Source organism: Indicator indicator, chromosome 1 (assembly GCF_027791375.1).
Source record: "Indicator indicator isolate 239-I01 chromosome 1, UM_Iind_1.1, whole genome shotgun sequence".
NCBI classification, from domain to species: domain Eukaryota; kingdom Metazoa; phylum Chordata; class Aves; order Piciformes; family Indicatoridae; genus Indicator; species Indicator indicator.
In genome coordinates, this window is record NC_072010.1 from 9,698,385 (window position 1) to 9,714,839 (window position 16,455).

The 16,455-nt window shown below is 42.0% G+C and overlaps 2 protein-coding genes across 4 annotated transcripts in view; both read left to right on the forward strand.

Moving 5' to 3' along the window:
* Positions 1-6,711, forward strand: part of LOC128981352 (glutamate carboxypeptidase 2-like) — a 30,973-nt gene extending 24,262 nt beyond the window's left edge. For 2 of the 3 annotated variants that reach the window (XM_054400111.1, XM_054400093.1), the window contains 4 exons: positions 310-574; positions 1,680-1,761; positions 4,208-4,300; positions 6,522-6,711. In XM_054400111.1, coding sequence (XP_054256086.1) covers positions 310-574; positions 1,680-1,761; positions 4,208-4,300; positions 6,522-6,711 — 630 coding nt within the window. The remainder of the gene's footprint in view (positions 1-309; positions 575-1,679; positions 1,762-4,207; positions 4,301-6,521) is intronic. The other variant, XM_054400103.1, reaches the window with a different exon arrangement.
* A 9,276-nt stretch (positions 6,712-15,987) lies between these two features.
* LOC128981370 (N-acetylated-alpha-linked acidic dipeptidase 2-like) overlaps positions 15,988-16,455 on the forward strand; it is a 33,627-nt gene continuing 33,159 nt past the window's right edge. The window contains exon 1 of the mRNA XM_054400123.1: positions 15,988-16,069. Coding sequence (XP_054256098.1) covers positions 15,988-16,069 — 82 coding nt within the window. The remainder of the gene's footprint in view (positions 16,070-16,455) is intronic.

Consider the following 16,455-nt stretch of genomic DNA (forward strand, 5'->3'; position numbering starts at 1 on the left):
GAGAGAAAGGATAATCTCACCTCAGATCTTGCCAAATAAAAGTGTCTGTTCTCAGCTGCCTTCTTTAGGCTCTGTACATGGTCAGTGGAGAGAGAGAGAGCTCCAAATGGCCATTCGTTTCATTATAGGTTGATGTCTAAGAGAACTGACCACTGAGCAGTTCTTCTCATTTGACTGTCTGTAGTAGCTGCGTAGGATTAGTGTGACTTGAAAACTTGACAGTGCCTTGAATTGCATGGCAAAGGTTTGCAAGCAAAACTAAAATATTTGCAGCTGAATAATGTGTTTCTTTGGGTTTGTTTGTTTCAGGAAGTAGAAAAATATAGCAGCTATCCAGTTTACCACAGTGTCTATGAAACCTATGAAATTGTGGAAAAGTTTTATGATCCCACTTTCAAGAATCATCTTACAGTAGCTCAGGTACGGGGAGGGCTGGTTTTTGAACTGGCCAACTCCGTTGTGCTTCCTTTTGACTGTAGAGATTATGCATCAGCTGTGAACAGCTATGCTCACATCATCTATAACTTGTCAAGGAAGCATGAAGAGGAATTGGCAACATACAATGTATCCTTTGGTATGTATAGTCTTAAATCACACTCCTCCTTAATACATCTTTGTGGTGACCTGGTTTTTACCTTGTTCTGTATGAACAGTAAATGAAACGAGAGCCACATCCTTCAATAATTTGAAATATTTTGTCAGTAGTATGCCTGTGTAGAGACTATGCCACTGCCAAGTAGAACTAACACAGTCACATGTTCTTTGATCGGTGCATGGTTCATCAATATTGGCAACAAGATATTTTTGGTTTGGTCCTTAAAAAAAAATCACACTGCCTTGCAGCTTATGGTGTTGGATAATTGTTTGTCCGACACTGATCATAGAATCATAAGATAATGATAAGAACGTTGGAAGGAACCTCAGGAGGTCTCTAGGTCAACCTGCCAAAGGCAGGATCACCTTCATCCCACCTAGTCTTGAAAACCTCCAAAGACAGAGACTACAGAATCTCTCACTGGACCAGAGTGCTTGATTACCCTCAGGGTAAAATCATTTTTCTTAAATCCAGTCAGATCTTCTCTTGTTTCAGTTTATGGGCACATGATGACAAGTGCAAGCACCATGAAGTTTCCCTTGGGCCTTGGTCAGGCAGGAATGGCTCACAATATGCCTCCTGCCTGAGAAGCCTTTATCTTATTTGCAACATTGTATGGTATTCCATTTAGGACTTGGTTGCCAATGACTGCTATAAGGTAGGCCCATGGGCGCACACGCACGCACACACACACACACACACACACACAGGTACTCTCAGTCTTTCTCAAAACTCAGTTCTGTGTGGAGGGACATTCCAGTAAAATACAAATTGTTGGGATTTACAAAATCTTGGACCTACCTGAACAGTCTGGGTCTGGCAATTCATGCTCTAGATTTTGGTATTTCTTCAAGCAGCAAATAATAAATATTCACCAAAATATTGGTTTCTGTTGTCTCCAAGGCAGGTTTTTACACACCATTACATAGTTTTTAATGTAGAAATATGGGGTCGTCTGATTTTCATTCAGTGAGAACTGACAGGTCATGATCACAGTTAAAAAAATGAAGCTTTGGTTTGAATTTGATTTGTTTAGGGATTCCTTCAGAGTTTAAAGTGAAATACTTCTTTCTGCTTTCTCCAGATGCTCTCTTTTCTGCTGTGAAAAATTTTACAGAAGTTGCTGCTAGCTTTCATGAGAGACTGCAACAAATAGATACCAATAAGTAAGTTTAACACTTTTTTTCTTCCAGTTAAATACAATACAGTCAATACAAGTCCTCTGGGCTCTGAGGGAATTTCATGCCCTGCATAACCTTGATGACACATGACTAAAAATTACTTGTTTCTTTTTAAGTTCTTATGGACCCTTGTCTTTAAGGATCTGGTTAATCTGCGAAACAAAGTACAGAAGTGTTGCAGCAGTGCATATCAGAGATACTGCAGAGCCTGGGAATCTAGCCATGTTAACTTCAAAAAGTGTCCAAGCTAGTTAGTGCCAATTCTTCATGAGATTTAGCTGAGGAATAGTGCCAGGATGATACATGGATGTGACTAGAATGCTAGTTAGCATGAGCAAAGCCAGCTCAGGTGTGTAACTCAAAGCAGAGACATGTCCCAAGGTGGCGTTACTGAATTATCATTAAAGAACAAATGTTGACTCATGGTGTGTGTTTGCCAACACTCTAGTTTTCAAGATACTGGTACCATTTAATGAAAAAAAAAATAGCTGTACAATGATTGTAGACCACATAATCACAGAATTAACCAGGTTGGAAAAGACATTGGGGATCATCAAGTCCAACCTATCACCCAGCACCATCTAATCAACCAAACCATGGCACTAAGTGCCTCAGCCAGTCTTTTTTTAAACAATTCCAGGGATGGTGATTACACCACCTCCCCAGGCAGCCCATTCCAATGGCCAATCACTCTTTCTGTGAAGAATTTCTTCCTAACATCCAGCTTAAACTTCCTCTGGTGCAGCTTCAGACTGTGTCCTTTCATTCTGTCACTCGTTGCCTGGGAGAAGAGATCAGCTCCCACCTGGCTACAACCTTCTTTCAGGTAGCTGTAGAGAGCAATAAGGTCTCCCCTGAGCCTCCTCTTCTCCAGGGTAAACAACCACAGCTCCCTCAGCTGCTCCTCACAGAGCTTGTGCTCCAGGCCCCTCACCAGCCTCGTTGCCCTTCTCTGGACATGTTCAAGCAACTCAACATCTTTCTTAAACAAAGGGACCCAGAACTGGACACAGTACTCAAGGTGTGGTCTAACCAGTGCTGAGTACAGGGCAGAATGACTTCCCTGTTCCTGCTGGCCACACTATTCCTGATACAGGCCAGGATGCCATTGGCCTTCTTGGCCACCTGGGCACACTGCTGGCTCATGTTCAGCCTACTGTCAACCAGTACCCCCCAGGTCCTTTTCTGCCTGGCTGCTCTCCAGCCACTCTGTCCCCAGCCTGCAGTGCTGCATGGGGTTGTTGTGGCCAAAGTGTAGAACCTGCCACTTAGACTTGTTAAATCACATGTGGCAAGTTTTTTGACAAGCTTTCAAGGAATTCTATGTGCCACCTATGCCAAAAGTCCTAATTTGCACTTGATTCTTAATTTATTCTTTGTAGGCCATGCCCAGAATGGGAAACTAAACTTCTTTTTGTATATACATATGTGTATACTACATTTCTTTGGAAGAATCTCATTTAGCCATATGCTTACCCTTATGGAAGACTAAATGAGAATAAAAATGATCTTTTTAATGACAGCAACTTCCAAGCTAAATGAGTTAACAATAATTTCTTGTGTAAAATATGACACTTATGACATATGACATGTATGGGACATTTTCAAGGTGGCTTCATTGATGGATAGCATAAATCCAAGAATTCATTCAACCAACCAGTTTTGGTTTCCATTTACATCAATGCAAACCTTTAATAATTTTACTGATGGTAGTAGAGTTACTCTAGGTTTACTGTGATATATCAATTTTGCTGTTGTTTTATTTTTTCAATTGGTTAATGCCTTTGAAGCTCTGCAATAAGTTACTTTGGATGTAAACTACCATACCCACATATATTCAGTGTATTCTTTTTCACAGTTCTTTTATTTGTTGATCATCAGCAGTATGCTCAGCTATTCAAAGCACACAGACACAGATGGTCTCTGCTCTAGGGAATTTACAGTCTGCCATCAGAAAAACACTATTCTTGGATGATTCAAAAGATGATTCTAACATCACAAGGTTCCTGTTTCTCAGATGTTGTGGGTTTACATGAAAATAAATGTGATTTTATTGATGTAATTTGCAGCTGGCTGGCTTTATGGAAAACAGGGTCTTTAGAAAACTGTTGCACAAAAGACACAAATAGTCTGCCTAAGTGTCCCAATGAAAAGAAGATAAAGGAATAAGATACAATATGAAAGACTGTTCCTCAGCCTTTAAAAACAGCTTTAAGAGACTTTCAGGTTATTAACCAGACTGTCTCACAATACAGGTCAGCATAATTATGTTGTGCAGATTAGCTGACTTGGACTGTCTTGAGGGCAACACTTTAAGTTCAACATCTTGGATTTACTGTTCTTCATAAATCCAGTACTGTGTATATTGGGGCACAGCATGAAAGTGGGCCAAACACTCTGTCACTAACATATTCCTCTGTTTTCCTTCTAGCCTACTTGCTGTCAGATCACTAAATGATCAGCTCATGTTTCTAGAAAGGGCTTTCATCGATCCTCTTGGATTACCTGGCAGGCCATTCTATAGGTAAGAAAGGCTTATTTTTCACTTTATTTCACTCAATAGAGAGCACCCTGTGAATAATTCCTTTAATATATACAGGTCTGTAAATGGAATTGAAATGATCATTAAACATGGTAAAAGTAGATTAAATAGGACAAAGATTGAAAAGGGAAAACACTAGGGAAAACTTCACTGAGATATGCTATACAGAGTAAGAGAAAGTCTTGTTGGAAGTCTGTTTAGATCAGTAAATTCATTTCCGCTAATTTCTGTGGGCTTCTAAACAGATATAAAGATTTCTTCCTGGACTCAGTTCAAGTAATTCCAGTGGTAAAGGATCTTTTTGGAAGTTACTATGATTTGAAAGTGAAATAGGATAGAACTGAAGTATCTAGAATGTATCTAGGAAGTATCAAGGATGATCAAGCAATCCCAAGTACAAATACAGGCTGGGCAGGGACTAGGTAGAAAGCAGCCCTGAGGAGAGGGACTTGGGGGTGCTGGTGGACAAGAAGCTCAACATGAGCTGTCAATGTGCACCTGCAGCCCAGAAAGCCAACCAGATCCTGGGCTGCATCAAGAGAAGTGTGGCCAGCAGGTCAAGGGAGGTGATTCTCCCCCTCTACTCTGCTCTGGTGAGACCCCACCTGGAGTACTGTGTCCAGTTCTGGAGCCCCTATTACAAGAGGGATATGGACATGCTGGAACATGTGCAGAGGAGGGCCACCAGGATGATCAGAGGGCTGGAGCACCTCTCCTATGAGGACAAACTGAAAGAGTTGGGGCTGTTCAGTCTGGAGAAAAGAAGGCTCCGAGGTGACCTTATTGTGGCTTTTCAATATCTGAAGGGGGCCTACAAGAAAGCTGGGGAGGGACTTTTTAGGCTATCAGGTAGTGATAGGACTAGGGGGAATGGAATAAAGCTGGAAGTGGGGAGATTCAGGCTGGACGTGAGGAAGAAGTTCTTCACCATGAGGGTGGGCAGAGCCTGGAATGGGTTGTCCAGGGAGGTGGTTGGGGCCCCATCCCTGGAGGTGTTTAAGGCCAACCTGGATGAGGCTCTGGCCAGCCTGATGTAGTGTGAGGTGTCCCTGCCCATGGCAGGAGGGTTGGAACTAGATGGTCCTTGTGGTCCCTTCCAACCCTGACTGATTCTATGATTCTATGATTCTATCAGAGGGCTGGAGCACCTCTCCTATGAGGACAGACTGAGAGAGTTGGGGCTATTCAGTCTGGAGAAGAGAAGGCTCTGATTACCTTCCAGTATCTTAAGGGGGCCTACAAGAAAGCTGGGGAGGGATTTTTCAGGGTGTCAGGTAATGATAGGACTAGGGGGAATGGAACAAAACTAGAAATGGGTAGATTCAGATTGGTTGTTAGGAAGAAATTCTTCATCATGAGGGTGATGAGACACTGGATCAGGTTGCCCAGGGAGATGGTAGAAGCCCCATCCCTGGAGGTTTTTAAGGCCAGGCTGGATGTGGCTCTCAGCAACCTGATCTAGTGTGAGGTGTCCCTGCCCATGGCAGGGGGGTTGGAACTAAATGATCCTTGAGGTCGCTTCCAACCCTGACGATTCTGTGATTATATGATGTACAGTTTGATCAATTATAGCAGAACAGTCATGCTAGGAAATACAGTGTAGAGGGCAGTATACCAACAGCAGTGAACCCTCATGCAATTCAAGAAGTAAATCTTGTTGGAGAGGCAGAATAGTCAAGTCAGTTCTAGCTTTTTGGTCCTGTAACCAGTCTGCATAATTCAGAGCAGTAATATTTCCACTAAAGTGTTTCACTGAAAAGTAGCTGTAGAAAGAGAACTTAAGATCGATAATCATTGTACGTGTTATAGATTCTGATTTTAAATCTGTTGAGAACAGTCTCTTGTTGAAGAATCAGCTTTCCTACTTCAAAGCCTGCCTACATCTGTGGGAGATTGTGTCTCTCTGTAAGAAAAGAAAATAGCTTTTTTTAATCCTTCTATTTTATCTAAAATGAGGAAAAGAAAAATATATCAGTCAACTTTCTCATGTCTTAGCTAAAAAGTTCTGGAATTCACATGGAATAATGTATTTTTATGTCATTTTATAGCTTTGTAGATGATAGCTAATATTGCTGCAAAAATCTTATTTACATCTTCAGTGTCAAGAATTTAACATAGTATTGAAACAGATTAGTTTTGATCAGAAAATAATATGTTTTATTTTTCTAACACAGTGATATTTTTTCCATCAACTTCCTTACAGACACATCATCTTTGCTCCAAGCAGCCATAACAAGTACGCAGGAGAATCATTCCCAGGAATCTATGATGCCATGTTTGACATTGAAAACAAAGCTGATCAACAAGAAGCCTGGGAAGAAGTTAAGAGACAGATTTCCATTGCAGCCTTCACCGTACAGGCAGCAGCAGGGACACTGCAAGAAGTAGCATAAATATCAATAGCATAATCATCAACGAAGACTATGTATGACAGTTTGCAGAAGCCTTAAAAACAGAGCATTTTAAAACCCTAGGATGATTACAAAGAACACAAAATCAAAAAAATATTTCTCTTTACAAGTATTATGCCCAAGTGGAATGCATTTGTCAATATTAATGAGGTAATGTACTGCAATAGAGATCTGGCTTCAGATGACTTCTAAAGTGAGAATGAAGTAGTTTCATGTTTTCTCTCAGCTTCATATTTGAGAATTGCTAACCAATGGATTTTTTTTCAGAACTTTGAATTTTCCTAGCTTGATTATTACAGCAGTACCCGTCATTAGGAAACCAGAAGGCATTTAATGTTTCTATCAATTTCTAATTTTGTTGTTGCTTTTTTATTTACCTTGAAGTTGTAAAATTATACTCCAAGATAACCCTTCCAGCTCTCCTTTTACACAAAGAATAATGTATGAAGATGGGAACACTGTCACATACTGTGTGAGGGATATATGATGATCATAACAAGTTTTGGGTGGCCAGCCCAGAATACTCATCCATGTTATTCTTCTGTTTACATGCTGAGACTTGCAGCTGTTTGCAAATAAAATTAAGTATGATGCTTTCTAGTCACCAGAGTAAAAAGAAGGCAGGGCATCTTGTCAGATGTATAACCACCTCCACAAAACACACCTTTTGAGATGAAGACCTACTTTTTTTATCCAAAATCCACCCCTGCTATGCCTTGTCCATATCAAGGTATTTTAAATACACTGGTGCAGTTTATTTTTCCTTCCCATATGCAGGTCTCTGCACTTATCCTTCTTGAACCTCATTAGGTTCCTCGTTGCCTGGCTCTCCAGTCTGTCCAAGTCTCACTGAATGGCAGCACAGCCTTTTGGTATATCAGCCAAGCCTCCCAGTTTCATATCATAGAATCATAGAATTGTTAGGGTTGGAAGGGACTTCAGGGATCATCTAGTTCCAAGCCTCCTGCCATGGGCAGGGACACCTCACACTAGATCAGGTTGCCGAGAGCCACATCCAGCCTGGCCTTAAAAACCTCCAGGGATGGGGCCTCAACCACCTCCCTGGGCAACCTGTTCCAGTGTCTCACCACCTTCATGGTGAAAAACTTCCTAACATCCAGTCTGAATCTACCAATTCCTACTTTTTTTCAATTCTCCCTAGTCCTATCACTACCTGTCATCCTAAAAAGTCCCTCCCCAGCTTTCTTGTAGGACTCCTTAAGATACTGGAAGGCCACAATAAGGTCTCTTCAGAGCCTTCTCTTCTCCAGACTGAACAGCCCCAACTCTCTCAGTCTGTCTCCATAGGAGAGGTGCTCCAGCCCTCCGATCATCCTCATGGCCCTTCCCTGGATGTGCTCCAGCACATCCATATCTCTCCCATAACAGGGGCTCTAGAACTGGATGCAGTACTCTAGGTGGTGCCTCACCAGAGTGGAGCACAGGGAGAGAATCACCTCCCTTGACCTGCTGGCTATGCTTCTCTTAACGCAGCCCAGGATGTGATTGGTTTTCCAGGCCGCATCATCAGCAAACTTGCTGAGCAGACACTCTGTCCCATCATCAGAGTCACTGATAAAGGTGCTGAACAGGACTAGACCCAGCACTGATCCCTGGGAGTCCCTGGGGGACTCCACTAGTTACAGGTCTCCAGTTGGACTTGGCACCATTGATCACCACTCTTTGAACTCTATTGTGTAACCAGTTCTTAATCCATCTCACTTTGTTCTATGCCATCCCTTCTGAGCTCCCTCGCAAGGATGTTATGGGAGACAGTGTCAAAAGCCTTCTAAGGTCAAGGTACACTACATCCACTGTTCTCCCTGCATCTGCCCATACAGTTACGATTTCATAGAAGGCTATCAGATTAGTCAAGCATGATTTCCTCTTTGTAAATCCATGTTGACTACTCCTGATAACCTTCTTCTCTTCCATGTGCCTAGAGATGACCTCCAGAATGAGATGCTCCATCATTTTTCCAGGGTTGGAGGTGAGGCTGACTGGTCTATAGTTTCCTGGAACCTCTCTCTTGCCTTTTTTGAAGACTGGAGTGACACTGGCTTTCTTCCAGTCCTCTGGCACCCATGCTGTTTGCCATGATTTTGCAAAAATGATGGAGAGTGGTAGAGCAAAAACATCGGTCAGTTCCCTCAACACTCTTGGGTGCATCTCATAAAGGCTCATGGACTTGTGTATGTTCAATTTGTGTAACTGATCCCTAACACAGTCTTCATTGACTAGTGGAGAGTCTTCCCTCCTTCAGGCTTTCGGTCCTGCTCTGGCAGGGGGGTTGGACTCAAAGATCTCCAGAGAGCCCTTCCAACCTCTAACATCCTGTGATCCTAAGATCATGTCCTTAGTCCAAAAGGATACCAAATTATTACTGTCTGTATTTCTGATTTTGCTGTGCAGTTTACTCGTATGACAGACTGCTCAAAAGACTACAATGGGACAACAAAGATTGGACAGAGAAATCTCAGAATATCAAATCCCTCCATCTGACAGTGCCACTGGAGGGTTACTAATGTCTCGTACAGCAAATATTTTGTGTCATTTGATCTGCCATTTCAGCTGAGGCCACCAACATGACTTAGAAGACTGACCCACAGTCTGATGGTTTTCAGTGTTATGGTAGGTTTTTTTTCTTTTCCTTAATACCTCATTCATTCATAAATATTTCTACTCTTCACCTTAAATCCCTTTAGGCAAGTTATTATAGTTAAGTCTTTATTTTACTTAACTGTTGGCCTTTCTCATAAAATAATCCAGTTTACTATATAATGGGAAATGCTCTTACAACCACATTTACTGCCCAGTTATTCTCACATTTTTGCAAAAGTCATTGGAGTAAAACCCTGGAGCCGTATCTTCCCTCAGATCTAGTTGTGCTGATAGGAGACATTGCTGTCTCTAACTGTTTTATCACAGCTGGCTGCTCCACTGCTCCTTATAGCCAGTGGAGAATCCATGATGATAGTCTATAATCCACCTCTGGCAAAATTAATCCAGTTAGTTTAGATCATCAGTTAGGTTAACCTAGAGGATCTGCTGTCTGCAGCAGTCAGTGGTAGTAACAACACAAATCCACTTCGTAGCAGCAGGTGGCAATGAACAGCTTCTCTTGACCAGATGGATACAAAAAGAGACCCCCAAATTATGGGAGGTCTTTCCCTAAATGACCTGTAAGCTTTCTGAACAACTTATTTTCTTAACCCAAAAGATGTATTTTTTTATTTCTGGCCTAAGCTTAGTGTTGTTTTATTTAAGTTTAGTTAGGGCCCTTTTTTGGCAATGGCTAGCAGATAATATAAAATGTCAGGACCCAGACCCTCACAGAAGTTCTTCTCTCTCCTATTGACCCTATTCCACTGCACACAAAAACATGTGAAGCTAACTGGTCCAGAGAGAGGCAGCACCTGTATGGCTGGTTGCAAGAGTTTATGTGGTGGTTTTGGTAAGATGCAACTGAAACCGTCCAGTGCCTTCTCCCAGGTTTGGGTCTGCTATGTGATCCATCCTTGTTCAGTGAAAAACCACAACCTGCATCAGCTGAATTTTTAAAACAAATGAAGCTTTGTAGTTGCACTAAGAAACATTTCCAGTCCATTGATTCTTAGAGCTCAAAAAACTGAACCAGAGATATGAGTTGGGAGATTTATGCTATGAAGCAGTCTACTAAGGAAAGCTGAATGAGAAGCCAGATACTTTTTAAGCATCTGTGTTCTTTGTTAGATCTGTCAGGGTATCTCAGTAGTATAGTTATTAGCTAACTCAAGCCCTGAGCGTGAAATCCTTTCCTATACCAGAAGTCAAAATAAGGTTTATGTGCTGATTCTCCTTCAGCAAAGTAGCAGTTTAAACAACATTAAAAGTGGTGGTTATTTTCCAGACTACTACAGTGAGTTGAAATTCACCCTTAACACTGCCAAGTGATCTAAACCACATTAGCTGTTTTGGCTCTCAAGCTGTAATATTATTCCATAGTAATTGGCCAACAGGGACTGTTGAATTAAGTAAAACCCCTAAAATCTGTTGTTAATAAGAACAAAAGCCAAAATTAACCATGTTGAATTGTTTAGTTTATTGATCATCTAACATGAGCCAGCTTTTCATGCAACTAGATGTTTTCAGCTAGAGATGGCCATTAGCACAGTTGCTTACTATAATCTTTTATTTTCTAAATGTGCTGTAATTAATACTTGGAAGAACTAACATCCTGATTCCAGTCAGCTCCTCGGGAACACTCATTTAGCTTTTATAGTTACTGCAAACAAAATCATCAAGTTACTGATCTATATACAGTAGCAGGTGACTTTAGAAGAATTAAGTAAGCAAAGGGAGGAACCGACCAGACACTGTGGCATTGCAGAGAGCATCCTTTCCAATTTGAACAATTACATTAAAGAATATGGAGGTAAAATAAAAAAGCAGTGGCATATTTTTGAGAAAATACTTCCTATCATATGATCATAAATTGAATGCTTTCAAAATTTTCCAGAGAACTCCACAGTTACAATGACCATCCTATGCACTACAAGTCTAAATCAAAGGCAGTGGAAGCATATCAGTGTTAGTCAACTGGAAAGGCTGTTGACTCACCAGCATAATTCCTAAATTAAGATGTTGTCAACACAGATCTAACTTCAGATGTTTGGTTTAGCTGAGATGGACTAATCACTAGTAGTCAAGATCTTTGAGATGGGACCTGTGCTCATCTCTGCTCATATGAGCAGTATGGAGTGTACTGCTGGATTACAGGCAAAACTGTGGCAGAGCAGAGTAGCCAATTCTTACAGGCAGAGTCAGAGTAAATTGTATTTTAGTAGCTCCCCAGGTCATGGGGAAGAATATCACACAATCACAGGATTGTAGTGTTGGAATAGAATTCAGGAAGTCTCTAGTAGAAACTCCTGCGCAAAGCAGGGTGAGCTCCAAGGTCAAATTGTGCTGCACAGAGTTTTACTGAATCCAGTCTTGAAAATCTCCAAGGATGGAGACCACATCACCTCTCTGTGCAACATATTCCCCTGCCCTCATGATGGAAAAGCTTTTGCTTATATCCAGAACCTCTTGTTGTTTCAGTTTATGACTACTGTTTCTCATCCTCCTGTCATGCACCACTGAAGAGGCTGGTTCTGTCTTCCTGAGAAACTTCTTGTACGTGCTGGAAGATAGAATTTTGTTTATGTTCAGTGCACAGTCCTTTACTCTCTCTGCCTCACTGGGTGCATTCCTCCTGTAGAAGAAAGGGTCAAAGTTTGCAAGCTGAACTTGTCAGCTGCCTACAGTGTAAACTTTATTTTAGCAGTAACCTGGTAATGGATGCGTGAAGTTGAAGATAACAGAGACTGACTCAAAGCATCAAAATCTACTACACTTTTAATCTGGTAGTCAGATAAACTGCAGTGGCTGTGAGAGAGTTCTGGGAGACCGTGCGACTGGCAGTCAGAAGGAAACTATTGATTTGAAATTGTGTTTGAGCATTCCCCTGTTGCCGTTTTTCCTGCAAGAGCTGCCTGTCCCACAAACCAGGGCCCTTGATCTCTCAGGTCACAACTTCAACCTTTAGTCAAACAATAGGTCAAGTAACACAACAGTAATATAGAATCATAGAATCAGTCAGGGTTGGAAGGGACCACAAGGATCATCTAGTTCCAACCCCACTGCCATGGGCAGGGACACCTCACACTACGTCAGGCTGGCCAGAGCCTCATCCAGCCTGGCCTTAAACACCTCCTTAAACACCACCTTTCTTGATGCAGATTTTAACCTTCGGAGCCTCACTGCTGAGCAGCTACAGCCTACAATTTACAACCCCTGGCATTTGTTTTATGAATTATGTATTTTTATGTACTGTTGCTGGTTTTGTTAATTGGTTGCAAAGCATAATTATGCATTCAACACAAAAATTCATGCTTGTTTTTTGTTTGACATGTGTATCCTTGCCAGTCTGGGAGCTTTTCTGGTTTAGAAGGGATATCTTTATTTTTTTTAACTAAGTAGAATATATATAGCTAAATGCCAGCTTAAGTTCTGCTAGCTTAAGCTGATCCTCACTTTTCACTGTCTACATGAGCAATTCTCACCAATCCTGAGCTCAATATGAGGCCTATGAAGTAAGTGATAGTTTCCTTGCTAGTTTTAAAAGTGATTGTAATTTAATGAAGTACTGGATGTTCAGGAGTTTGTCTGTTTTGGTCTTTTTTTGCAGTTTTGTCACCTGGTCTAAGAAAAGAAGTCCCTTTTCCTAGTAATCTTTTCAGTTTGTTTTGTGTCATTTTTATGACTACTTAGGATCACTTTTATCTCCCATAAGCCTCATGTCTTTAATTAGACTAAAATAGGTATTTTCAATATTGAATAAAATATCCAAGTATTATCAGAGAAGCACTCTTAACCATATCTCACACTGGTAATAGCTCTAGCAGGGAAAGTCCCATATAAGAGAGTATGGTGGCCAATAGGTGTGGTTTTGATTTAGTCAGGAAGTGACTCAGACAGTCTTATGGGATGCTGATTGTCTTAAAAGTTCTGAGTGTCATCTTTGGCTGCTAAGTGAGGTGCTCAGTAACAGCTAAAAGTGAGATGAAATTTGATTTGGACCAACTTCTTCTACCTCCTAACAGAGTTGACTGCATTCCAAGGCATGCTGTACTTCAGATCTCACCATGGCAGGCTCATTTTTCTCTGTCTCCAGTTATCCTGCAGAGCATTTGTAAGACAGGATACAGCAACTGTGGCTTTGTAATTTAGCAATGTGTACGGTGGGCTATTTAGTCATCTCCCAAGACTCAGGAAATGGTGAGCCTTCAGGGTAGATACTGCATTCCTTATGCTGCGTATCTTGGAATTGGTAGTAGTAGCAAAGTGGAGAAAGTAAAGGAGGTGCAGAAACAAAGAGTGAGACAAGAAAGGAGCAGCAAAACAATGCTAAAGAGAACCCCCTCTTCCAGCCCAGGCACTGTGGAAAATGGAAGCTGGTGTACAAGGAGGTAGCTTTATTCCCTCTCTTTTGGAAAATTTACTTCCTTATGCTCTCTGCTCTCAACTCACTACCCATATTCTTTTAAGAAGCATGTGGTTTGCTGCATCCTGTTCCCCCTTCCAAAAGGGAAGCAAGCAGCATCAATAAACTCTGCCATCAAGCCAAAGCTCCTGTTTTGCCTGGGTGAATGGTATTTATTTAGCTTTTAGGTATTTTCCTCCCTGGGCAACCTGCTCCAGTGTTCTACCATTCTCATAATAAAGAACTTCCTAATGTCCAATTTTAGTCTACCCTTCTCTAGTTTAAAACCATGGCCCCTTGTCCTACCACTATAGGCCTTTGTAAAAAGTCACTCCCCAGCTTTTTTTGTAGGTGCTCTTCAGGTACTGGAAGGCCACTCTAAGATCTCCCCAGAGTCTTCTCCAGGCTGAACAATCCCAGCTCTCTCAGTCTGTCCTGGTAGGAGAGATGCTGCAGCCCTCTGATCCTTTTTGTGGCCCTCCTCTGGATCCGCTCCATCAGGTCCATTTCCCTCTTGTGTTGTAGAAGGTGAAGAGCAGCCACTAAGTGTGGCCTCCCTGCCTGTGGCTCAGCTATTCCCTGCCCTCTTTCCCATCCTCTTCCCTCAACCTTTCCTCACACACCAGCTCACTTCCAGGCTGAGCTGGCTCACTGCACAGCCCTTTGTATACCCTGCCTCAGCCAGCTGTGTCACTGGCCCCCAGCTCACATTCTGCTGATGTGACAGAGGCACTATAGCACCAGGGGGAGAGGGGTGCCAGGGGCTGATGGAAGGCCCAGCCTTCAGCTGCCCATGGAAAAAGGGCTGTTGCTCTTCAGATTTACTGAGATGCAGGACAGACATCACAGTACTACTTGGTTGCTGCTATTGTTCATTTTTAATGTTACTGATGTACTTACGACTTTAAAAAGATGTAGGCATAGAAATAAATGCATTTCATACCTTCTTCTGATGCTATTCATACCATCTTCCTCCACTGATGTTATCGTCATGTGAGGTCTAATTTAGATAGTAATACCCAAAAGCACCTGTCATTTTACTGTCTATTATGTGCCAGTCCCACACCTGTGGTGCTATATAGAAGCTAATAATACATCAATATGCTCATTCTTTATAAGTTCTGTAGGTGGAATTCCATCTGGTTTCTATATGACATGTGAGATGTTAGTGTGAAAAGTCCTTGCTGTTCAGAATTTGTGATGGCTTATGAGCAGTTGGGAAATGGCAGAAAAAAGGATCACAAAACTGGACATGCTTATCATTTAAAAAAGACATGCAGACATATGTTTAAGACAGTGGCTGTGACTGGTGCAGGATTCCCAAGTGGTGTAAATCTCTAATCTCTGAAAAGTCTTACTGAAGTTGTTAGGACATTAGCCAGTCTTTTCAACTGTTTCTGAATATTTTCAGTGTTTAAGAAAGTTTTGGTATGTGGAGCACTGCCATTTCTTTCACAGAATATATCTACTTCTGGAGTGACATGCAGGGCCAGGGAAAACGTAAAAAATATGGTGATTTGATGATTCTGTAAAAATACCTTGACTGTTCCCTGGGTGGAAATTTTGTCCTTTCTCATGAGGTATTCATGGATTTGGCTGAATTAGACTAGGAGAGCTTGATCGGAAGAACCTTGTAATCCAAAATTTAACAAGCTATACAATATAGGAAACAATTTTGCAGCTTTTCCAAGCTGCAAATTGGATGATGTGTGGAAGTGTCCCCATTGGCTAATCTAAATTGTATTCTGAGTTTCTCTAGTCATCACTTGCCAAGGATTACTGTAACCATGGATTACAAAGGGAAGCAATCCAGTGCTTCCTTAGTAAAGAGAAAACAAGTTTTCTCTTCCTCCCCTTCACCTCTTGACCACTTCTACTGGAACAAATACTGGTTGTGATTAAGCCTGAAATAGGAACTTTCAAAACCTAGAAGTCCTGATAATTAATAAAAATTAGCCCTTAAATAGTACTTAATGCATTGTTTGGTGCACTGCCTAAATGCATGTTTGTTACAGAGGTACACAGCTGTCTGGGGTAAGACTGAAAAACAGAAGTGTTTTATTGCACTCAAAAAATCGTATCATCACCATCCAGCACTTGAGGCTGGTTAGGCAAAACGAGAGCTGAGAAGCACAGAAGCCAGGGGCAGCCCTGAGGCTGAGGGCGGGAAGAAGAGGAGAAGGAGGAGGAGGAAGGTGGCTGTTTGCCTGTCCTCCTGGCAGCGTGCAAAGCTGCAGGCAAGCGGTGCCCCCATGGCCGGGAGCAAGGCCACCCTCCGCACATGGCTGGGCTGCTCCGGGCTGCTGGGCTGTTTCTTGCTGGGCTTTCTGGCAGGTGAGTACAGAGACACAGGGGTTCGGCCCGCAGCCTTTGCCCTGTACGGATACTTGGTGCAAGCCCTGATGTGATTAACTCCCCATCAGGGAGCTTTTACTGCTTTTTGGGGGAGTTAAAAAACACCCGTCCCGCTGTTTTTCTCAGAGATTGTTGTCTTGGCAGTTTTGGGCTTTAGGGAGTGAGGAACAGAGGCGGCTGCGTGCTTCAGTCCAAGATGAGCCCTGGTGAATTGATGGCTTCCCGTAACGGGCGGTCAGCTGGTCAAAGAGGAGAGATTAATAGAAGACTTTGAGACTTCAGAGGTTACAAAACTTCCTGGGTTATCTTTTTTATTTCTGCTTCCTAATTTTTACTGAAGAGCTATTTAAATGCTCCTATTCAGT